The following is a 24647-nucleotide window of genomic DNA, read 5'->3' on the forward strand; positions in this document are numbered from 1 at the left end:
TAGTAGTGTCCTCTGTCAGACAGCAGAGTGGATGTAATGTGCCTGGTTTACACCGTAGTAGTGTCCTCTGTCAGACAGCAGAGTGGATGTAATGTGCCTGGTTTACACCGTAGTAGTGTCCTCTGTCAGACAGCAGAGTGGATGTAATGTGCCTGGTTTACACCGTAGTAGTGTCCTCTGTCAGACAGCAGAGTGGATGTAATGTGCCTGGTTTACACCGTAGTAGTGTCCTCTGTCAGACAGCAGAGTGGATGTAATGTGCCTGGTTTACACCGTAGTAGTGTCCTCTGTCAGACAGCAGAGTGGATGTAATGTGCCTGTTTTACACCGTAGTAGTGTCCTCTGTCAGACAGCAGAGTGGATGTAATGTGCCTGGTTTACACCGTAGTAGTGTCCTCTGTCAGACAGCAGAGTGGATGTAATGTGCCTGGTTTACACCGTAGTAGTGTCCTCTGTCAGACAGCAGAGTGGATGTAATGTGCCTGTTTTACACCGTAGTAGTGTCCTCTGTCAGACAGCAGAGTGGATGTAATGTGCCTGTTTTACACCGTAGTAGTGTCCTCTGTCAGACAGCAGAGTGGATGCAATGTGCCTGGTTTACACCGTAGTAGTGTCCTCTGTCAGACAGCAGAGTGGATGTAATGTGCCTGTTTTACACCGTAGTAGTGTCCTCTGTCAGACAGCAGAGTGGATGTAATGTGCCTGTTTTACACCGTAGTAGTGTCCTCTGTCAGACAGCAGAGTGGATGCAATGTGCCTGGTTTACACCGTAGTAGTGTCCTCTGTCAGACAGCAGAGTGGATGTAATGTGCCTGGTTTACACCTGTAGTAGTGTCCTCTGTCAGACAGCAGAGTGGATGTAATGTGCCTGGTTTACACCGTAGTAGTGTCCTCTGTCAGACAGCAGAGTGGATGTAATGTGCCTGGTTTACACCGTAGTAGTGTCCTCTGTCAGACAGCAGAGTGGATGTAATGTGCCTGGTTTACACCGTAGTAGTGTCCTCTGTCAGACAGCAGAGTGGATGTAATGTGCCTGTTTTACACCGTAGTAGTGTCCTCTGTCAGACAGCAGAGTGGATGTAATGTGCCTGTTTTACACCGTAGTAGTGTCCTCTGTCAGACAGCAGAGTGGATGTAATGTGCCTGGTTTACACCGTAGTAGTGTCCTCTGTCAGACAGCAGAGTGGATGTAATGTGCCTGGTTTACACCGTAGTAGTGTCCTCTGTCAGACAGCAGAGTGGATGTAATGTGCCTGGTTTTACACCGTAGTAGTGTCCTCTGTCAGACAGCAGAGTGGATGTAATGTGCCTGGTTTACACCGTAGTAGTGTCCTCTGTCAGACAGCAGAGTGGATGTAATGTGCCTGGTTTACACCGTAGTAGTGTCCTCTGTCAGACAGCAGAGTGGATGTAATGTGCCTGGTTTACACCGTAGTAGTGTCCTCTGTCAGACAGCAGAGTGGATGTAATGTGCCTGGTTTACACCGTAGTAGTGTCCTCTGTCAGACAGCAGAGTGGATGTAATGTGCCTGGTTTACACCGTAGTAGTGTCCTCTGTCAGACAGCAGAGTGGATGTAATGTGCCTGGTTTACACCGTAGTAGTGTCCTCTGTCAGACAGCAGAGTGGATGTAATGTGCCTGGTTTACACCGTAGTAGTGTCCTCTGTCAGACAGCAGAGTGGATGTAATGTGCCTGTTTTACACCGTAGTAGTGTCCTCTGTCAGACAGCAGAGTGGATGTAATGTGCCTGGTTTACACCGTAGTAGTGTCCTCTGTCAGACAGCAGAGTGGATGTAATGTGCCTGGTTTACACCGTAGTAGTGTCCTCTGTCAGACAGCAGAGTGGATGTAATGTGCCTGGTTTACACCGTAGTAGTGTCCTCTGTCAGACAGCAGAGTGGATGTAATGTGCCTGGTTTACACCGTAGTAGTGTCCTCTGTCAGACAGCAGAGTGGATGTAATGTGCCTGGTTTACACCGTAGTAGTGTCCTCTGTCAGACAGCAGAGTGGATGTAATGTGCCTGGTTTACACCGTAGTAGTGTCCTCTGTCAGACAGCAGAGTGGATGTAATGTGCCTGTTTTACACCGTAGTAGTGTCCTCTGTCAGACAGCAGAGTGGATGTAATGTGCCTGTTTTACACCGTAGTAGTGTCCTCTGTCAGACAGCAGAGTGGATGTAATGTGCCTGGTTTACACCGTAGTAGTGTCCTCTGTCAGACAGCAGAGTGGATGTAATGTGCCTGGTTTACACCGTAGTAGTGTCCTCTGTCAGACAGCAGAGTGGATGTAATGTGCCTGGTTTACACCGTAGTAGTGTCCTCTGTCAGACAGCAGAGTGGATGTAATGTGCCTGGTTTACACCGTAGTAGTGTCCTCTGTCAGACAGCAGAGTGGATGTAATGTGCCTGTTTTACACCGTTTAGTAGTAGTGTCCTCTGTCAGACAGCAGAGTGGATGTAATGTGCCTGTTTTACACCGTAGTAGTGTCCTCTGTCAGACAGCAGAGTGGATGTAATGTGCCTGGTTTACACCGTAGTAGTGTCCTCTGTCAGACAGCAGAGTGGATGTAATGTGCCTGTTTTACACCGTAGTAGTGTCCTCTGTCAGACAGCAGAGTGGATGTAATGTGCCTGGTTTACACCGTAGTAGTGTCCTCTGTCAGACAGCAGAGTGGATGTAATGTGCCTGGTTTACACCGTAGTAGTGTCCTCTGTCAGACAGCAGAGTGGATGTAATGTGCCTGTTTTACACCGTAGTAGTGTCCTCTGTCAGACAGCAGAGTGGATGTAATGTGCCTGGTTTACACCGTAGTAGTGTCCTCTGTCAGACAGCAGAGTGGATGTAATGTGCCTGGTTTACACCGTAGTAGTGTCCTCTGTCAGACAGCAGAGTGGATGTAATGTGCCTGGTTTACACCGTAGTAGTGTCCTCTGTCAGACAGCAGAGTGGATGTAATGTGCCTGGTTTACACCGTAGTAGTGTCCTCTGTCAGACAGCAGAGTGGATGTAATGTGCCTGGTTTACACCGTAGTAGTGTCCTCTGTCAGACAGCAGAGTGGATGTAATGTGCCTGGTTTACACCGTAGTAGTGTCCTCTGTCAGACAGCAGAGTGGATGTAATGTGCCTGGTTTACACCGTAGTAGTGTCCTCTGTCAGACAGCAGAGTGGATGTAATGTGCCTGGTTTACACCGTAGTAGTGTCCTCTGTCAGACAGCAGAGTGGATGCAATGTGCCTGGTTTACACCGTAGTAGTGTCCTCTGTCAGACAGCAGAGTGGATGTAATGTGCCTGGTTTACACCGTAGTAGTGTCCTCTGTCAGACAGCAGAGTGGATGCAATGTGCCTGTTTTACACCGTAGTAGTGTCCTCTGTCAGACAGCAGAGTGGATGTAATGTGCCTGTTTTACACCGTAGTAGTGTCCTCTGTCAGACAGCAGAGTGGATGTTATGTGCCTGGTTTACACCGTAGTAGTGTCCTCTGTCAGACAGCAGAGTGGATGTAATGTGCCTGGTTTACACCGTAGTAGTGTCCTCTGTCAGACAGCAGAGTGGATGCAATGTGCCTGGTTTACACCGTAGTAGTGTCCTCTGTCAGACAGCAGAGTGGATGTAATGTGCCTGTTTTACACCGTAGTAGTGTCCTCTGTCAGACAGCAGAGTGGATGTAATGTGCCTGGTTTACACCGTAGTAGTGTCCTCTGTCAGACAGCAGAGTGGATGTAATGTGCCTGGTTTACACCGTAGTAGTGTCCTCTGTCAGACAGCAGAGTGGATGTAATGTGCCTGGTTTACACCGTAGTAGTGTCCTCTGTCAGACAGCAGAGTGGATGCTATGTGCCTGGTTTACACCGTAGTAGTGTCCTCTGTCAGACAGCAGAGTGGATGTAATGTGCCTGGTTTACACCGTAGTAGTGTCCTCTGTCAGACAGCAGAGTGGATGTAATGTGCCTGGTTTACACCGTAGTAGTGTCCTCTGTCAGACAGCAGAGTGGATGTAATGTGCCTGGTTTACACCGTAGTAGTGTCCTCTGTCAGACAGCAGAGTGGATGTAATGTGCCTGTTTTACACCGTAGTAGTGTCCTCTGTCAGACAGCAGAGTGGATGTAATGTGCCTGGTTTACACCGTAGTAGTGTCCTCTGTCAGACAGCAGAGTGGATGTAATGGACAGGTAATAAAGCCAGCAGGGGCCTGTTTAATGCTTGTCAACGGGTCAGTGTCCTCTGTCAGACAGCAGAGTGGATGTAATGGGTCCTCTGTCAGACAGCAGAGTACCTGGTTTACACGCAGTAGTGTCCTCTGTCAGACAGCAGAGTGGATGTAATGTGCCTGGTTTACACCGTACCTGTCAGACAGCAGAGTGGATGTAATGTGCCTGCACGCACACAGTGTCCTCACACAGGGACACACACACACACACACGGACACACACACACGGACACACACAGACACACACAGACAGACACACAGACAGACACACAGACACAGACACACACAGTGCATACAGTAATACAGTCTGACCCAGGAGGTATGTTTACTTCTCCTGGCTCCCTCTCCTTCATTGTGGGTTTATATAAACACTGACAAAGACCCACCAAGCCTTGCAGCAAGACCACATCTATCGCTCTCAACTGACATGTAATCAGCCACACTGACGCAATCTGGGCAGACCAAATCCGGTTCTTCACACTCACAACTCAAACTCCCAAAGTTCTATCAGTCGAGAGAGTGTTCATTAGTCCAACAAATACATAATTGATGCAATCTAAAAAATACATGTGATAATGAATCAAAATGGGAATGAGACACAAAAGCCACAGAGCGAAGTTCTCTCGGGCGATGACAATTCTTTGTTTCGTGTGAACAGTAAGAACTGGTCAGGAGAGCCTTGAGTTAGTTAGTTACATGTTGGCCAGCTGATCTCACTCCAACCATTTCCAACCACAACAAAGCTCTGTCGTACCGTACTTCTCCTCAGAGAACAAAGACTTAACGCTCCCCCTGGCTTGTTAATGCTTCACTCACAAATAGGAGCAATCAGTCTGTTTACTTGAATTCTTTGCTCTCAGTTCTAGAACGGCAATTAGGCTATTCAACCAGATAAAAAAAGGCACCATCCAATAGAAATGTAGTTTTCAGTAACGTATGTGGTGGCCCTCTTAAGGAAGTGTGCTAAATTGATCCAACCCACCTGACTTACTATGAAAACCTTTGTAATGTGATATACTTGAATAACAACTTAACCTATGGGGTTGAGCAAAAACAAACAATTGTCGAGCACCTTTCCAAAATCACAAGTCTTTTATTCTCCCTCTCTTTCTCTTCATTGAGAGGTAGATGATGATACCGTCTAGGGTGATGATGTCTGAATTCTGCTGAGATTATTTGTCAAAAACGACTGAATTTCACAGTTAATTGGGCTTGTTAATTAGCACAGGATGTCTAATTCCCATTGCAGTCAGTGTGCTAAATGGTAGAGCTTTATCAAGCAGATGCCTTTCCTTAACACCCAAGATAAAGACAGGCACCCAGGCCCTGTACAACAAGCCTGGCTAGGCTATACTACACTGTACATTACAGCACCCAGGCCCTGTACAACAAGCCTGGCTAGGCTATACTACACTGTACATTACAGCACCCAGGCCCTGTACAACAAGCCTGGCTAGGCTATACTACACTGTACATTACAGCACCCAGGCCCTGTACAACAAGCCTGGCTAGGCTATACTACACTGTACATTACAGCACCCAGACCCTGTACAATAAGCCTGGCTAGGCTATACTACACTGTACATTACAGCACCCAGACCCTGTACAACAAGCCTGGCTAGGCTAATAACCACTGTACATTACAGCACCCAGGCCCTGTACAACAAGCCTGGCTAGGCTATACTACACTGTACATTATGTACAATAAGCCTGGCTAGGCTATACTACACTGACATTACAGCACCCAGACCCTGTACAACAAGCCTGGCTAGACTATACTACACTGTACATTACAGCACCCAGACCCTGTACAACAAGCCTGGCTAGGCTATACTACACTGTACATTACAGCACCCAGACCCTGTACAACAAGCCTGGCTAGGCTATACTACACTGTACATTACAGCACCCAGGCCCTGTACAACAAGCCTGGCTAGGCTATACTACACTGTACATTACAGCACCCAGACCCTGTACAACAAGCCTGGCTAGGCTATACTACACTGTACATTACAGCACCCAGGCCCTGTACAACAAGCCTGGCTAGGCTATACTACACTGTACATTACAGCACCCAGGCCCTGTACAACAAGCCTGGCTAGGCTATACTACACTGTACATTACAGCACCCAGGCCCTGTACAACAAGCCTGGCTAGGCTATACTACACTGTACATTACAGCACCCAGGCCCTGTACAACAAGCCTGGCTAGGCTATATACACTGTACATTACTGTACAACAAGCCTGGCTATTACTACACTGTACATTACAGCACCCAGACCCTGTACAACAAGCCTGGCTAGGCTATACTACACTGTACATTACAGCACCCAGACCCTGTACAACAAGCCTGGCTAGGCTATACTACACTGTACATTACAGCACCCAGGCCCTGTACAACAAGCCTGGCTAGGCTATACTACACTGTACATTACAGCACCCAGACCCTGTACAACAAGCCTGGCTAGGCTATACTACACTGTACATTACAGCACCCAGACCCTGTACAACAAGTCTGGCTAGGCTATACTACACTGTACATTACAGCACCCAGACCCTGTACAACAAGCCTGGCTAGGCTATACTACACTGTACATTACAGCACCCAGACCCTGTACAACAAGCCTGGCTAGGCTATACTACACTGTACATTACAGCACCCAGACCCTGTACAACAAGCCTGGCTAGGCTATACTACACTGTACATTACAGCACCCAGACCCTGTACAACAAGCCTGGCTAGGCTATACTACACTGTACATTACAGCACCCAGACCCTGTACAACAAGCCTGGCTAGGCTATACTACACTGTACATTACAGCACCCAGACCCTGTACAACAAGCCTGGCTAGGCTATACTACACTGTACATTACAGCACCCAGACCCTGTACAACAAGCCTGGCTAGGCTATACTACACTGTACATTACAGCACCCAGACCCTGTACAACAAGCCTGGCTAGGCTATACTACACTGTACATTACAGCACCCAGACCCTGTACAACAAGCCTGGCTAGGCTATACTACACTGTACATTACGGCACTCAATGATCGATTCTAAATCTTAATTAGGCAAACGACAAACAATTGCAGGACTTAATGAACCGTGTACTTTATCAAACAGCTGGGTGAATATATTTATTGAGATCAACGTTACATTTAATGATTTGGGCAATTAACTGTGGACCCCTTCTCTAATCTCAGAGGACACTGAGGGGATGGGGAGGGAGGCACCGGGGCCACTGCCCTAAATGAAAAGCAGCTGACAAATAATTGTCGTCCCCAGAGTTCTGGAACATAAGAGACTGAACAGACTTTGTGTTTAGAAATAAATATATCATACACGCACGTCTCAATTCCCGGTGTGGTGAAATGACAGTCATTTGCATGGCTTGATAGAACTGCGGGGTAATTCTAGTGTGAAGTCTCCAGACCGTTCTGTTGTTGCTGGAGATATCGCTTGTTTAATGTCCAGGAATATCTCGGAAAAAATACCCCAAAAAAGAAGGAAGAAACAACTCTGGAACCTACCAAGGACCTCCAGTTGTGAGGTATTATTATTAGTGCAGTCTGTTTTAGTACCATCCATTCCATTTAAATTGATCAAATGGGAGAGCAGTGGAAAAGCGCCAGAAAAAAGAATGAAGCTGGAGCCCAAAAGTGTGACTTGGATTTAATATTTTATAATTGCCAAGGGACATTCCAAGATCAATGAATTTTTTGCCCGGGACGCACATCAGAAAGAGATGTACTTCAGTATTTTTAGGGAACATTGGTCTATTTAATTCCAGTGTCTGATGCATGTGAAATATGCCTTTCATGGCCTCCTTCTGTTCCCCTAGGCGCTGCTGCAGGCAGACATTACCACTTTTAATGGGCCGCCATGAGAAGAGGAAAGTCAGCCAATAACCCATCCCCACTAACGGAGCCACTCGCTGCCTTGTTTATTCTCCTGCACCATTTTCGATTTTCTAGAGGGCTAATTTTAGCCACACTGTTTTTATCATAAAAAATAACATATGAGAGGAATAAATTGCATCACAACAAATGTATAGAAATGTACAAAACGTAACCATTTAAAAGGTTCTTTATCGTCTGTTAGTTAAAGGGCATATCAGCCATTTGAATGAAGCACTGATTGATATGAGATAAAGGAATGGTGGCTGGCTCTATATTAGAGGGGTGATGCAGAGTAATTGCCAGAACAAGGCAAGTTCTCTCACAGTGGAAGGCTAGAGAGAGAAAGGGGGGGTGGATGGGGTCTACTGTACACTAGGGTCTGTAGTACTGAGAAGGGGCTGAAAGGATTGTTTATGATTGAAGTATGTTTATGTTTGAGATGTGAAGCAAGGTATGGAAAAAATATACCCAAGTCTCCTCCCACAACAAATGATTCCAATAGAGAGGGAATTATATACATACAACACCAGCAACAATCTATTTTCTCATTGGTTCTTCTTTGAGTTCTTCTGCATTGCAAACAGTAACATTTATCATGAATTTGATAGTGGAGAACCAGCTGACAGATTTGTCAGTAATACTTCCACATGCATGCTGTCCTACTATGTGCCAGACAGGTGCTTTGACTAGCCTGGCATCTCAATGCATAAATTCAATTAGAGTCTTCCTGAAGCGCCTCCATCTGCAAACAATATGGTGCCCTTCTTTTTAATCAAACCTTCCCCGGCAAGCGACCAAAGGCCCTTCAAATTAAAAGTAATATCCAGGAATGCTCTTTCTAAGTCATGCTGCGGACACGAGGCACTGAGACCAACCAAAACGAAATAAAAATTAAAAATCCTAATAAGCAAACTAAGCCTGTCTGAATGTGGAATGTTAATTCTGAAAAAAGCATCTACTTGTGTCTCTAGTCTGCTTAGAGAAAGAGCACATGTAAGTAATGCTGCACTATAAGTACACTATATAACGATGGAACATTCATTATACAGTAACCTTGTCTTATCTAGAAAGTTGAGGCCAGATGTGCTATTTTTCTTCAGTTAGAGCAGTATACATTAACCTCCACAAGGAAACATATTAAATCAGATCCTGTTGTGGAAAACTTTGAATCTCTATGTTTATGTTGGCATTCCTGCCATCTAGTTATTCTGCCTACTGCTATACATTTCAACAAAAAATGTTTCCCTCAGCCCCATGCCAGCTTTTAATGAAAGATAATTTGCAGCATTTCCACTTGTTTCTTTCCCCAAGGCTCCAACCTTTAGAGCTGACAATGTAGCTGACAAAAGTAATCCAGTCAAAAGAAAAACTAACTTTAATAAATAGTAACAACAAATCCAACCACTTTCTCGGCGATGTCACAATGCTACGCTGCACAAACCAATCACGGCTAATTCTAACATCAGACAGAGGAGAGAGAGAACACACTATAAATAACTCCACTAAGTGACACAAAGACACACAGGAGTTCCTGGAGCGAGTCAGAGCAGCGAGGAGGGCGCATACTCTCTGACTGATCTCTCAGGGGTCCTGCCATTGCAGTTACACAGGCTGACTAGGCCGCTTCATATCGACAACTTCGTTAGCAGCCCTCCCAAACCCTCAATTCATACCACGCTATGTTATCACTGACTGAGACTGAGAGACGCAATTTAGACTGGAGACCCAGAGCTCCCAAACCTCCAGGACTGGGGAAAGAAACAGAGAAAGTTCAGAAAATATAAAATGACGTAGTATAGAGGTATATCTATTCTTTCTCTGTAAGACTGGAGGCGTGGGATGGGATGGGGAGAGGGGGTTTGGAGGACGGCAGTGGGATGTGGAAAGGGGGTTTGGAGAAGGCTGCAGAGGGGTTTGGAGGACTTGGGGAGAGGGGGTTTGGAGGATCCAGGATGTGGAAAGGGGTTTGGAAATGGGGAGAGGGGTTTGGAGGATGGCAGTGGGATGTGGAAAGGGGTTTGGAGGACGGCAGTGGGATGGGGAGAGGGGTTTGGAGGACGGCAGAAAATGTGGAAAGGGGGTTTGGAGGTATTCTATCTATTCTTTCTCTGGAGAGGGGACTTGGAGGTGGGAGTGGGATGGGGAGAGGGGGTTTGGAGGATGGCAGTGGGATGTGGAAAGGGGGTTTGGAGGGGCCCTGGATGGGGGAGAGGGGTTTGGGGATGGGATCCCCATGGGATCCCTGGCCCCATGTCCCTGGCCAGCAGGCAGAGTCTGTGGGCTAGAGAACCAGACTTTATCGGCCCTGTCTCCATGGCACCAGTAGCACAAGAAAGACTGCAGCAAATTTCATTCTTCAGAAATTTAATTATATCAAGATTAACAAGGGAGGTAATTAATTTCTTTAAGATGGGTATCTTTTAATTGCCTTGGGCTCAACTTTGTTGTCAAAACTGTATATTTAACCATTATTTCAGGGCAAAGTTTTAAAGGCAGAGAAAAGCGGAGGATCACTGCTTTCACCATGAATATGGAAATATAGGAGTTTCTTATCTAAACGATTCTTTTACAGTATTAGCACAAATACACGCAATTATGTACATATATAAATGTAAAAATGTATTTATTAATGCCACAAAGAAGTCGACGAAGAATATTGTGAATTCCATAAAAATCTGAGTTTCACTCTAATTAAAATAATGAGGCATGTTAAGTTTGTATATTTTTACAGCTTGGACAGACTGCTCCATTCCACTGGCTTGTTACAGGCATGGCCATCTAGTGTACTAAGCTAATGGGCTGTGTAGAATGGACAGAACGGCTAGTCTGCGTCTGAAAATGCGCCTTGTTCCCTATATAGTGCACTACTTTTGGCCAGGGTCTGCATAGGGCTCTGGTCAAAAGTAGTGCACTATATGGGGAATATGTTGCCATTTTGGGGACACACCTGGTCTCCATGTCATAGATCCAAGGTTATAACACTGGCCCATTGTCTGGTTCTGGACCATTCTCCAGGCCAGGATCTCACACTGCCCAGCAGATTGTCAGCACAAACACAAACATGATTACAGTCAAGGGAATGTGGTTAGGTAACAGAGCTGTTGTTGTCTGAGGAGACAGAGTAGGCTGCTGTCTGCTTGAAACCCTACAACAGAACAATGTGTGATCAAACCATTTATCATGATAAGTTTTCCGATATGTAAATGTTCCTGACTGAACAATTTCCTCAGTGTACAAGATCACTCAACTCAGCGATGTGATACGATGATGACTGTTATATGTATTTTACAAGCACAGAGCCAGTGGGAGGCGTGTTACTCTGGAAGGGTTGAAAAGCTTCCCTGATGTCTCTCTCTGCAAGTCTGGACAGGGACCGTTCATCAGTCTGCCGGACAACTGAGACAATTCACCAAATAGCCTCGCTGCTACTATGTCCAGAGTCCTCTCAGCTAGCAAAGACATCCAGCATGGACACAGCAATGTCTATGATAGGGCCATCAGAAAATCCAGCTATAAAGGTAGGAATCTGGTCCAGCTGTCCATTTCATTTGACCGTGCTTCTTTAACCCTTTAGGCAACATCTTCACCGGCATTCCTCTCACCTCACAAACCACTATCATCCTCTGAGCTTGATGAAGGCATAAGGCAGTAGCCTCTCATTGGTAACTGTGGTCTAATTTCTTGGAAACCTGTAGCCTCTATTACTCAGTGATTATGAGGTGGTTAGTTGCGGGGTGTGCTTGTTGAAGCCGGTGGGCAGCCAGGGCTGAGTGTGAACTGGAGGGGGCCAGGGCTTTCCAGGGCTGAGTGTGAACTGGAGGGGGCCAGGGCTTTCAGGGCTGAGTGTGAACTGGAGGGTCAGGACTTTCAGGGCTGTGTGTGGACAGGGCTTTCCAGGGCTGAGTGTGGACTGGAGGGGTCAGGACTTTCAGAGCTGTGTGTGGACTGGAGGGGTCAGGGATTTCAGGGCTGAGTGTGGACTGGAGGGGGTCAGGGCTTTCAGGGCTGAGTGTGGACTGGATGGGTCAGGGCTTTCAGGGCTGAGTGTGGACTGGAGGGGGTCAGGACTTTCAGGGCTGAGTGGAGGGGTCACTGGACTGGAGGGTCAGGGCTTTCAGGGCTGAGTGTGGTCTGGAGGGGGTCTGAGGGCTTTCAGGGCTGAGTGTGGACTGGAGGGGGTCAGGGCTTTCAGGGCTGAGTATGGACTGGATGGGTCAGGGCTTTCAGGGCTGAGTGTGGACTGGATGGGTCAGGGCTTTCAGGGCTGAGTGTGGACTGGATGGGTCAGGGCTTTCAGGGCTGAGTGTGGACTGGATGGGTCAGGGCTTTCAGGGCTGAGTGTGGACTGGAGGGTCTTGGAATTCAGGGCTGTGTGTGGACTGTAGTGGGTCAGAGAATTCAGGGCTGTGTGTGGACTGGAGGGTCAGGGAATTCAGGGCTGTGTGTGGACTGGAGGGGTCAGGAAATTCAGGGCTGAGTGTGGACTGGAGGGGTCTTGGAATTCAGGGCTTAGTGTGGACTGGAGGGGTCAGGGCTTTCAGGGCTTAGTGTGGACTGGAGGGGGGTCAGGACTTTCAGGGCTGAGTGTGGACTGGATGGGTCAGGGCTTTCAGGGCTGAGTGTGGACTGGAGGGGGTCAGGGCTTTCAGGGCTGAGTGTGGACTGGAGGGTCTTGGAATTCAGGGCTGTGTGGACTGGAGGGGTCAGGGAATTCAGGGCTGTGTGGACTGGAGGGGTTCAGATAATTCAGGGCTGTGTGTGGACTGGAGGGGTCAGGGAATTCAGGGCTGTGTGTGGACTGGAGGGGTCAGGGAATTCAGGGCTGTGTGGGACTGGATGGGGTCAGAGAATTCAGGGCTGTGTGTGGACTGGATGGGGTCAGAGAATTCAGGGCTGTGTGTGGAATGGAGGGGTCAGGGAAGTCAGGGCTGTGTGTGGACTGGATGGGGTCAGAGAATTCAGGGCTGTGTGTGGACTGGATGGGGTCAGGGAATGCAGGGCTGTGTGTGGACTGGATGGGGTCAGAGAATTCAGGGCTGTGTGTGGACTGGATGGGGTCAGAGAATGCAGGGCTGTGTGTGGACTGGAGGGGTCAGGGAATTCAGGGCTGTGTGTGGACTGGATGGGGTCAGAGAATTCAGGGCTGTGTGTGGACTGGGCTGTGTGTGGATGGGGTCAGAGAATTCAGGGCTGTGTGTGGACTGGAGGGGTCAGGGAATTCAGGGCTGTGTGTGGACTGGAGGGGTCAGGGAATTCAGGGCTGTGTGTGGAATGGATGGGGTCAGAGAATTCAGGGCTGTGTGTGGACTGGAGGGGTCAGGGAATTCAGGGCTGTGTGTGGACTGGATGGGGTCAGAGAATTCAGGGCTGTGTGTGGACTGGAGGGGTCAGGGAATTCAGGGCTGTGTGTGGAATGGATGGGGTCAGAGAATTCAGGGCTGTGTGTGGACTGGAGGGGTCAGAGAATTCAGGGCTGTGTGTGGACTGGAGGGGTCAGGGAATTCAGGGCTGTGTGTGGAATGGATGGGGTCAGAGAATTCAGGGCTGTGTGTGGACTGGAGGGGTCAGAGAATTCAGGGCTGTGTGTGGAATGGATGGGGTCAGAGAATTCAGGGCTGTGTGTGGACTGGAGGGGGTCAGGGTATTCAGGGCTGTGTGTGGACTGGAGGGGTCAGGGAATTCAGGGCTGTGTGTGGACTGGAGGGGGTCAGGAATTCAGGGCTGTGTGTGGACTGGAGGGGTCAGGGAATTCAGGGCTGTGTGGGACTGGAGGGGTCAGAGAATTCAGGGCTGTGTGTGGAATGGATGGGGTCAGAGAATTCAGGGCTGTGTGGACTGGAGGGGTCAGAGAATTCAGGGCTGTGTGTGGAATGGATGGGGTCAGAGAATTCAGGGCTGTGTGTGGACTGGAGGGGGTCAGGGTATTCAGGGCTGTGTGTGGACTGGAGGGGTCAGGGAATTCAGGGCTGTGTGTGGACTGGATGGGGTCAGAGAATTCAGGGCTGTGTGTGGAATGGAGGGGTCAGGGAATTCAGGGCTGTTCAGGGCTGTGTGGACTGGATGGGGTCAGATAATTCAGGGCTGTGTGTGGAATGGAGGGGGGTCAGGGAATTCAGGGCTGTGTGTGGACTGGAGGGGGTCAGGACATTTAGGGCTGTGTGTGGACTGGGGGTCAAGGCATTCAGGGCTGTGTGTGGACTGGAGGGGGTCAAGGCATTCAGGGCTGTGTGGGACTGGAGGGGTTCAGGGCATTCAGGAGCTGCAGGAGGACAGGAGCCCCCAGCCACACACTGTCACCTACTACAACAGCCACCTGGCCTCCAGACTGGCACTGAAGGACATAATTACTGTACTGCTACCAGGGTTAGCCAGGACTAAACTACCAAGACGACCTTGGAGTTTCACAGTCAAAGAGGCTACCAAATCTGTACATGTGTAAGGGGTTGAGTAATCAATATGGAGTGTTTGTTTCATCCTGTAAACATTGTTTTGCGCATTAATAAGCGCAATAGGAATGTTGTTTTTATCATGAAAAACCTGATTGAATATGATCAAAGGTTGGTAATATTCAATGACCCATAGTGTAATTAATCACACTTAATGTCATGTCTACAGTACACGTGTCTACAATATGCTCGCCGCACACAAACACACACACACACACACACAGCTTCATATCTTTAACACCATGATTCATCACTATTTAACTATTTCTGATCTTGGAATCTGTTTGCCCTGTTTCCATTCATGTGGGAATTAAAAACATTGATTTTAAACCGTGTTGACAGTTTTATAAAGAACCTAACCAGCCATGCATGATGATGGCCATCTCATCAATTCATATGTTCTGCATTCCATACATATTCAAAGAGCATGACACAAATACATTGGAGAAAACTGAAACATTTAAATATGAAAGATAATATAATCTGGTATTCCATTTGCGAATTGTATTCACACTTCAGTTGCCTGACGTTTGTCTCACAATAACAGAGTTCATTTTATTAAGAGGACAAAAGTATAAAACAAATATTTTCCAAGTGACAAAGATCACGAACAGATGTTAACTGTAGCTGCATTTCTATTCAAGGACTTTAACCAGCAGTCAGCCTACGATCAGTAGTCTATAGTCTATAGCATTGCACTGTGATGCCAGGGATGCTGGCTGGCAAAGTGCAGTATGGTACAGCTCTAACAACATGGCATCTGGCCAAGTACAGCAGCTCCTGTAACACTTCTTAAAGACTCAACTTCATCTCCTCTCTTTGTCCCCGCTCTGAAAAAATAAATGTAACTGCCTAAAGACAAAAAGTAAAACGAGCATTACGATCTTACTGACATTACGCAACCGATAACAGCCTCTTGGTGCCCCCTCTAATCAGGACTATGTATGTACCATGTTAAAGCTGTAGAGATAACCCACAGGAGTCCTCCTGCGTGGCTCATTATATCATCACACTACATATGTAAATGTGGGCTCCATTCCAGAACCTCTTCAAAATTCCATATGTTACTCATGCTGCATTCCTTTCCTTGAGGGATTCAAATGACAGCCAATTGGAGGTCAAGGCCAATGAATACATTGACTGCACCAATCAAATATCATTAAAATTAGGAAGGCCACCAAAATTCAGAGATTTCCATACCCAACTATAACATTTTCCATCAAGATAGAACTGCCAAAGGGGAGGAGTTGCAGTATACTGCAGAGATAGCCTGCAAAGTAATGTCATACTTTCCAGGTCCATACCCAAACAGTTCGAACTACTAATTAAAAAATTACTCTCTCCAGAAATAAGTCTCTCACTGTTGCCGCCTGCTACCGACCCCCTCAGCTCCCAGCTGTGCCCTGGACACCATTTGTGAATTGATCGCCCCCATCTAGCTTCAGAGTTTGTTCTGTTAGGTGACCTAAACTGGGATATGCTTAACACCCCGGCAGTCCTACAATCTAAGCTAGATGCCCTCAATCTCAGTTTATCACAGTGCCATCAGTTTTGTTACTAAAGCACCTTATACCACCCACCACTGCAACCTGTATGCTCTATTCGGCTGGCCCTCGCTACATATTCGTCGCCAGACCCACTGGCTCAGGTCATCTACAAGTCCATGCTAGGTAAAGCTCTGCCTTATCTCAGTTCACTGGTCACGATGGCAACACCCACCCGCAGCACGCGCTCCAGCAGGTGTATCTCACTGATCATCCCTAAAGCCAACACCTCCTTTGGCCGCCTTCCTTCCAGTTCTCTGCTGCCTGTGACTGGACGGAATTGCAAAAATCGCTGAAGTTGGAGACTTTTATCTCCCTCACCAACTTTAAACATCTGCTATCTGAGCAGCTAACCGAAGCTGTACATAGTCCATCGGTAAATAGCCCACCCAATTTACCTACCTCATCCCCATACTGTTTTATTTATTTACTTTTCTGCTCTTTTGCACACCAGTATCTCTACCTGCACATGACCATCTGATCATTTATCACTCCAGTGTTAATCTGCTAAATTGTACTATTCGCCTACCTCCTCATGCCTTTTGTTATTGACTTGTTTATTGTTTACTCCATGTGAAACTCTGTGTTGTTGTCTGTTCACACTGCTGTGCTTTATCTTGGCCAGGTCGCAGTTGTAAATGACAACTTGTTCTCAACTAGCCTACCTGGTTAAATAAAGGTAAAATAACCAAAATTATACATATGGTAACAGCAAAGGGAAAAACACTCCGATGCAATACAGTAGTTACTCCCTGAGCAACATGTTAAGGACGGTTAATAGAGGAGCACGCCTTTAGCCTCTTCCACTGTGCTCTCAGTGAAATCCCACTGGACGGATGGAATGGGCAGGGGAAAGGAGAGGACGAGAGGAGGAGGAGGGGAGGGAGGGAGTGGTGGATGAGGTGGATGTCCCCTCTCCCTAACCAAGAAGCTGGCCTGCATGCCTTAACCAAACAGCCAGCCTGCCTGCCCAGTCCCAGTCCCCTCCTCCTCCCCCAGAACGATGTTCTCCTCTCTGCCTCTCTTTCCTGTTTGTCTGGCTGAAGACCTGACCGTTTACTCCCAGGCAGCGTGTTGGGAGGGAAGGAGAAGGCAGAGGAGGAGAAGAAGAGAAGAGAGTAAGGGGGAGTAAGGGGAGGGTTGAAGGAAGGGGGAGGATGGAGGGAGAAACTGCACACTCCAAGTTGGGATTGATTTACTTCATTAACCAGAGATTACAAGTTTAACTTACAAACCAGAGGTCAAAATTTCTCATTAACAAGGGGACCGTGGAGAACCCAAGGGCTTGGAGACCAGTCTTATTACTGACTACACATTTCAATCTGTCTTTGATGTTCCATGTCTGCCTTTCTCCCCTCTTCTCCTCTCCTATTTTTTGGCAGAGAGGTTGATTTTAATTGTAGCTATAGAACAGAGCATAGTTTGCCTGTAAGCCAGCCTCCACATCTGTAGTGAGTGCAGCTTTAGTGATATTGGGTGCAGTCCATAGCTCGGGGCTAATTTTAATGGTTCCCCCTTTCATTGGAGGCTCAGATTGTTTTCCACGTGATTCCTGTTAATTTAGCTGTAGGAAAGGGCATCAGTTTTCCTTCTGCTTTTCCCCTCTCTCTCACTTTGCCTCTTGCTCTATTGCCTCACTCCATTTTTCTGATCTACACCGTCAAAGTAAGAAGGTGAAATGAATTCAAATGGAGAAATAGTCTGCTTGCTATTAAATCTCTTCTTGCCGTACCTTTTCCACCCAGCACTGCCTGGGAGAGACAGATAGGAGTCTGACAGTGTGGTTATACAGTACTGTACAAGTCCGGGCATTTTAGCTGCCATTGTTGTTGTACGTCAACAAACAAGGCTGTTCCTTTGATGTGATAAATGGCCCAACTGTCTAGATGATGATAACTGTGTGCTCGTAAACGTGTCAAGGATGTTTCAGAGCTCCGAGCACGTTTTACACTACAATATGTTCCATCATAGTAGAGGCAATGGGATCTTTACATTTAAAAGCTAAAGCGTGTCCTGATATTGGCCAATATTACAGTTCTGAAATTTCACCCTACATTGACACTCTCCCCAACAATACTGCACCTTCTATTCTTCTTTTAAAAGGGATAAAACCACAACATGGGCAGTTCATGCACAAAAAACAAACAATGAATTACTACTGCTCTGAAACTATTCCGTTTGTGAAAAGAAGGAGACTCCATAACATAGTGATGGTGACAGTGGAGTAATCTAATGAAAATGGAATAATCCAGTGTTTGTCTGGGTGACTGGACAGTGACCCTGCTCAGTCTGCCAGGCTGGGATGCATGGCTAACCCATTAGCTGTAAATGTTACTGGAGGCTAGTCATGTCAGGGCTGATACTGTAGGCTGATGTTTGAGAAGGTGTAAAGGTAAAGAGCCTCTATTCATCAGTCCTTCTCCTTCTTCATTCCACATCCTCCTTCCTCTAGTCCTCCTTCATCCTTCTCTAGCCCTCGAATTGGCTTAGTAGAGCACTTCAAAAGGCCATCCTTCTCAGCCAGGGGTTGTTGGGGGGTAGTAGGGGGGTCAGTGCTACCGGTGTCTGTGCTGTGACCCACAGTCAGGGCCACAGCCGGACCTCGTCTCTCTGCCCCTGTGAACAGGCCCTGCCATTGGCTCCTGGGAACTAATCCGTCCTCCGGAGCCCTGTAAGCCCCCCTTTGTTCCCTCCTGCAGACCAGATCAGGCTGGAGACAGACACTCCAGTCTTGACTGGCTATCAGTTTCAGACCTTTTGGCAGTCTAGTCGAGGCAACCAGGCTCCAGCACAGCAGAGCTCTGGCCAAGCCACCATCAAATGGAGGTAGAAAAAAAAAACATGTACCGAAATTGTGTCACCTGAATTCTGTCACGGTTGGAACACGGTGGAAGGGTGGTCGGAAGGGGTAGAGTTAGTTGTTAGTTTCAACAGGAGCTCTCTCTACTAACAGAACGGAGTAACAGAGAACAGGATCTCAAGAAGGTCATTATCCTCCCTCTCCTAATTTGAGCTCTGGCGCAGCACTGAAGGACTGCCTTTGTCTGTCTGGGATTAATGCGGAAAGCTCAGGATGCGATGTCAGAGGGAAGTAATCAGCCAGCCAGGCAGCGTGGGCCCTACTCCTTCATAATGCTGCCTGCTCCTGGCCAGGGCCCCCGGCTCATTTCTGTGGAGATGAAATCTATGACAAACCCCTCAGTGAAGCTGAGAGCAGGCAACAGTCCAGTAACACCCACAGGGCCTGCAGGCATCCTGTGACCCCCTTAGAAAAGTCACATTCACTTTGCTCTGGAGAAGGGAAAGAGAACGCCACTGGCGCTTCCAGCCCATGTGAAATGAAGAAATGTGAGGAGGTGAAAATGAAGTGAAAATAAGTTAAGATTCCTCCCTCTTTCTCCTCCCCTCTCAATCACTCAGAAGAGGGGTGGAGGGGGTGAGGAGGGGAGGAGGGGGATGACTTCACTTAATTATAGCCCCAAATTAAACGGGGACAGGACATTAGAAACAGCTCTGGATATTCATGTTTATGTTGTGTGACTGTTTATGTTAGATATATAAACCGGATTATTGTAGTTTGTTTGTTCTCAGCAGAAAGCAGAGGGTCGAGGGCTCGCTAACCAATCAGGATAAAAAACATAGTGAAAGAGGTTGGCACTGCACTCAAGGACCAGAAGTAATGCTTTTATTTAGTTATTTCTGCCTTCTTATACTGGGTGCATTAATGTGCTCTTTCTGCAGCAGATTGCAACTAAGCGAATGATGTGAAGATACAACCCAACAAGCAGGTTATTAAAATGACCAATTGTCATTCAGAAATTCAGAAGATTTTTTAAATGTTTTATTCATCATATTCACAGAATAACAGCAGTAATCAGGGAATATCGAGGGGAGTTTGAATATGTCAACATTTCTTTCTCTGAGAATGTAAAATATTTTTGGTTACAGAATAACTGTGTTTATGACAATGTATAACCCCGTATAGGAGAAATGTGATAATCGGGCTGTTCTTTAACCATTTTCAACAGGAGACTATTATTTTATAAAAACATAACTCATCTTAATTAACAACAGACAGTCAGACGGGAGTAAGTCAACATGCTCTGGTCCTGTCGATGTGGATGTTGGTTCATGTATCAGAGATATATTCCCATCATCTTCCCTGTATTAGCTTACTGAGGTCTCAATGTGGTGCATTAGATACATGCCCCAAACCGGGATAATGTAGAACAGATTATTTCTGTTCAGGAGGTCTGGTATTAAGAATACAACAATAATACCCCCAAAACAACAACTCCAATCCTTGGATAATTGATAAACAAACTAACAAACCACCATCCCCTCTCTTCATAGAAATAGAATCCCTAGAACATTGACTTGAATGGGGATCCCATTCTAGGGATTGTATTTCTCTGCCTCGCACCTTGGTATTGGCTCATGTCTCTAATCTAAAGGGAGACTTCAGAAGGACTCATCTTCATCCACTTTATAGACAAATAAGCATGAGGACAACGTAATGGTTGAGAGGATGGCCTGCACACTGTGTACCAGGCCCACCATAGAACTCTTCCTAAATAATATGAGGACAACAAAACAGAGCCAATCAGAGTACAGAGCCAATCCAACATCTGGTTCTTGACTAATGAATACCAATACTGCAGAGCATGTGGCCATGCAATTCATCAATGTTCAGTAGAAACAGAAGAGAAAACAGTCCACGGGGTGTGTAAACCTGTTGTGTGTGAACATCCCATTCTGGGCATCTAATATGTACACCTTAGTACTCCTACTGGGGTTGGTGAGTAATTACAATTGACATGCATCTCAACAGTGTGGTCCTAAAACTTGTTTTTAGGGCGACTGGGCGGATTTTAAAAAATTGAGAGGGAAATCGAACAATGTTTGTTTTATTTGTTAGTTTTGTTTCAGAAGTAATTGTGTAGGTATATATTTCGTCCTCCTACAGCAGGTTAAAGAAAACGACAAAAGCTAACTAGCAGTTGGAAACTTTATAGGGGGGCTCCGGTCTTACCTCGGTCCCTGACGGCGTGGCCCCTGGCGAGTCCACCTTGCGTTTCTTCCGAGGTCCGATGGCAGCTAGCGCGGTCAGGTTCGCGTCTCGTTGCCTCACCAGGGCCATTTCCTGTTGCTGCATCTGAGGGAGACAAAGCAACAGGCACACGTTAGCTTAGCATTACTAGCTCAGCATGACCTTCAGTTACATGGGTCAACAGATTACATGGGGGTAACGATTCAGAGACATTGGTGGTTATCTTACTGTACTTGTTGTTTAGATCTACTGGTTTATTGTATATCTACCCTCTATCATAACCAACTGTAACTATTTGACCAACTCTATTTGTCAGGGAAAATTGATTTTTGTCCCATCTGCCAAAGCAGACTAAGATGTTACATATCATAAATGGATGAACACAATGGACATCATCAGTAGCAGAGGCATGTCTGTGCGCACAGAACAGGTCTATTGCTGAGAAATTACATTTTAATGTCCATCCCTCCAATAAATGACCCATCTCTCTCCCTCCCTCCCCAAACTCAGAGAGAGACAAAATGGCAGCATGTTGTCAGGGTTTAGCAGCGTACATGTCTGTGAGTCTGAGTGGTGAGCGGTGCTGCATGGTCACATGCCTCATTGTGATTTTTCAGTATGTGATGTGTAAAGGGGAAGCAGTGGTGAGGCGCTGCCTGAGGTAATGTCATGTCTGACCTGGGGGCTGAGAGGGAGAAGGGCTGAGGGAGGGAGGGGAGTGTTGTCTGACCTGGGGGCTGAGAGGGAGAAAGGGCTGAGGGGAGGGAGGGGAGTGTTGTCTGACATGGGGGCTGAGAGGGAGAAGGGCTGAGGGGAGGGAGGGGAGCGTTGTCTGACCTGGGGCTGAGAGGGAGAAGGGCTGAGGGGAGGGAGGGGAGCGTTGTCTGACCTGGGGGCTGAGAGAGGAGAAGGGCTGAGGAAGGAGGGGAACGTTGTCTGACCTGGGGGCTGAGAGGGAGAAGGGCTGAGGGGAGGGAGGGGGTGTTGTCTGACCTCTGACAGGGGGCTGAGGGGAGGGAGAAGGGCTGAGGGAGAAGGAGGGGAGGGAGCGTTGTCTGACCTGGGGGCTGAGAGGGAGAAGGGCTGAGGGGAGGGAGGGGAGCGTTGTCTGACCTGGGGGCTGAGAGGGAGAAGGGCTGAGGGGAGGGAGGGGAGCGTTGTCTGACCTGGGGGCTGAGAGGGAGAAGGGCTGAGGGGAGGGAGGGGAGCGTTGTCTGACCTGGGGGCTGAGAGGGAGAAGGGCTGAGGGGAGGGAGGGGAACGTTGTCTGACCTGGGGGCTGAGAGGGAGAAGGGCTGAGGGGAGGGAGGGGAGTGTTGTCTGACATGGGGGCTGAGAGGGAGAAGGGCTGAGGGGAGGGAGGGGAGCGTTGTCTGACCTGGGGGCTGAGAGGGAGAAGGGCTGAGGGGAAGGAGGGGAGTGTTGTCTGACCTGGGGGCTGAGAGGGAGAAGGGCTGAGGGGAGGGAGGGGAGCGTTGTCTGACCTGGGGGCTGAGAGGGAGAAGGGCTGAGGGGAGGGAGGGGAGCGTTGTCTGACCTGGGGGCTGAGAGGGAGAAGGGCTGAGGGGAGGGAGGGAGCATTGTCTGACATGGGGGCTGAGAGGGAGAAGGGCTGAGGGGAGGGAGGGGAGCATTGTCTGACCTGGGGGCTGAGAGGGAGAAGGGCTGAGGGGAGGGAGGGGAGCGTTGTCTGACCTGGGGGCTGAGAGGGAGAAGGGCTGAGGGGAGGGAGGGGAGTGTTGTCTGACCTGGGGCTGAGAGGGAGAAGGGCTGAGGGAAGGAGGGGAGTGTTGTCTGACATGGGGGCTGAGAGGAGAAGGGCTGAGGGGGAGGGAGGGGAGTGTTGTCTGACATGGGGGCTGAGAGGGAGAAGGGCTGGGGGGAGGGAGGGGAGCATTGTCTGACCTGGGGGCTGAGAGGGAGAAGGGCTGAGGGGAGGGAGGGGAGCGTTGTCTGACCTGGGGCTGAGAGGGAGAAGGGCTGAGGGGGAGGGAGGGGAGCATTGTCTGACCTGGGGGCTGAGAGGGAGAAGGGCTGAGGGGAGGGAGGGGAGTGTTGTCTGACCTGGGGGCTGAGAGGGAGAAGGGCTGAGGGGAGGGAGGGGAGTGTTGTCTGACATGGGGGCTGAGAGGAGAAGGGCTGAGGGGAGGGAGGGGAGTGTTGTCTGACCTGGGGCTGAGAGGGAGAAGGGCTGAGGGGAGGGAGGGGAGCGTTGTCTGACATGGGGGCTGAGAGGGAGAAGGGCTGAGGGAGGGAGGGAGCGTTGTCTGACCTGGGGGCTGAGAGGGAGAAGAAGGCTGAGGGGAGGGAGGGGAGTGTTGTCTGACATGGGGGCTGAGAGGGAGAAGGGCTGAGGGGAGGGAGGGGAGTGTGTCTGACCTGGGGGCTGAGAGGGAGAAGGGCTGAGGGAGGGAGGGGAGTGTTGTCTGACCTGGGGGCTGAGAGGGAGAAGGGCTGAGGGGAGGGAGGGGAGTGTTGTCTGACCTGGGGGCTGAGAGGGAGAAGGGCTGAGGGGAGGGAGGGGAGTGTTGTCTGACCTGGGGGCTGAGAGGGAGAAGGGCTGAGGGGAAGGAGGGGAGCGTTGTCTGACATGGGGGCTGAGAGGGAGAAGGGCTGAGGGGAAGGAGGGGCTGAGCGTTGTCTGACCTGGGGGCTGAGAGGGAGAAGGGCTGAGGGAAGGAAGGAGGGGGCTGAGTGTTGTCTGACATGGGGGCTGAGAGGGAGAAGGGCTGAGGGGAGGGAGGGGAGCGTTGTCTGACCTGGGGGCTGAGAGGGAGAAGGGCTGAGGGGAAGGAGGGGAGTGTTGTCTGACCTGGGGGCTGAGAGGGAGAAGGGCTGAGGGGAGAAGGAGGGGAGGGAGGGTTGTCTGACCTGGGGGCTGAGAGGGAGAAGGGCTGAGGGGAGGGAGGGGAGCGTTGTCTGACCTGGGGGCTGAGAGGGAGAAGGGCTGAGGGGAAGGAGGGGAGTGTTGTCTGACCTGGGGCTGAGAGGGAGAAGGGCTGAGGGGAGGGAGGGGAGCGTTGTCTGACCTGGGGGCTGAGAGGGAGAAGGGCTGAGGGGAGGAGGGAGCGTTGTCTGACCTGGGGGCTGAGAGGGAGAAGGGCTGAGGGGAAGGAGGGGAGCGTTGTCTGACCTGGGGGCTGAGAGGGAGAAGGGCTGAGGGGAAGGAGGGGAGTGTTGTCTGACCTGGGGGCTGAGAGGGAGAAGGGCTGAGGGGAGGGAGGGGAACGTTGTCTGACCTGGGGGCTGAGAGGGAGAAGGGCTGAGGGGAAGGAGGGGAGCGTTGTCTGACCTGGGGGCTGAGAGGGAGAAGGGCTGAGGGGAGGGAGGGGAGCGTTGTCTGACCTGGGGGGCTGAGAGGGAGAAGGGCTGAGGGGAAGGAGGGGAGTTGTCTGACCTGGGGGCTGAGAGGGAGAAGGGCTGAGGGGAAGGAGGGGAGTGTTGTCTGACCTGGGGGCTGAGAGGGAGAAGGGCTGAGGGGAGGGAGGGGA

General features: G+C 49.1%; 1 protein-coding gene across 1 annotated transcript in view; it reads right to left on the reverse strand.

The window, feature by feature from the left end:
• Positions 1-24647, reverse strand: part of LOC118360694 (transcription initiation factor TFIID subunit 4) — an 88370-nt gene that overhangs the window by 34609 nt on the left and 29114 nt on the right. Inside the window, exon 4 of the mRNA XM_052462625.1 lies at positions 21139-21261. Coding sequence (XP_052318585.1) covers positions 21139-21261 — 123 coding nt within the window. The remainder of the gene's footprint in view (positions 1-21138; positions 21262-24647) is intronic.

This window comes from Oncorhynchus keta, chromosome 14, assembly GCF_023373465.1.
Source record: "Oncorhynchus keta strain PuntledgeMale-10-30-2019 chromosome 14, Oket_V2, whole genome shotgun sequence".
In the NCBI taxonomy this organism is placed as follows: Eukaryota; Metazoa; Chordata; class Actinopteri; order Salmoniformes; family Salmonidae; genus Oncorhynchus; species Oncorhynchus keta.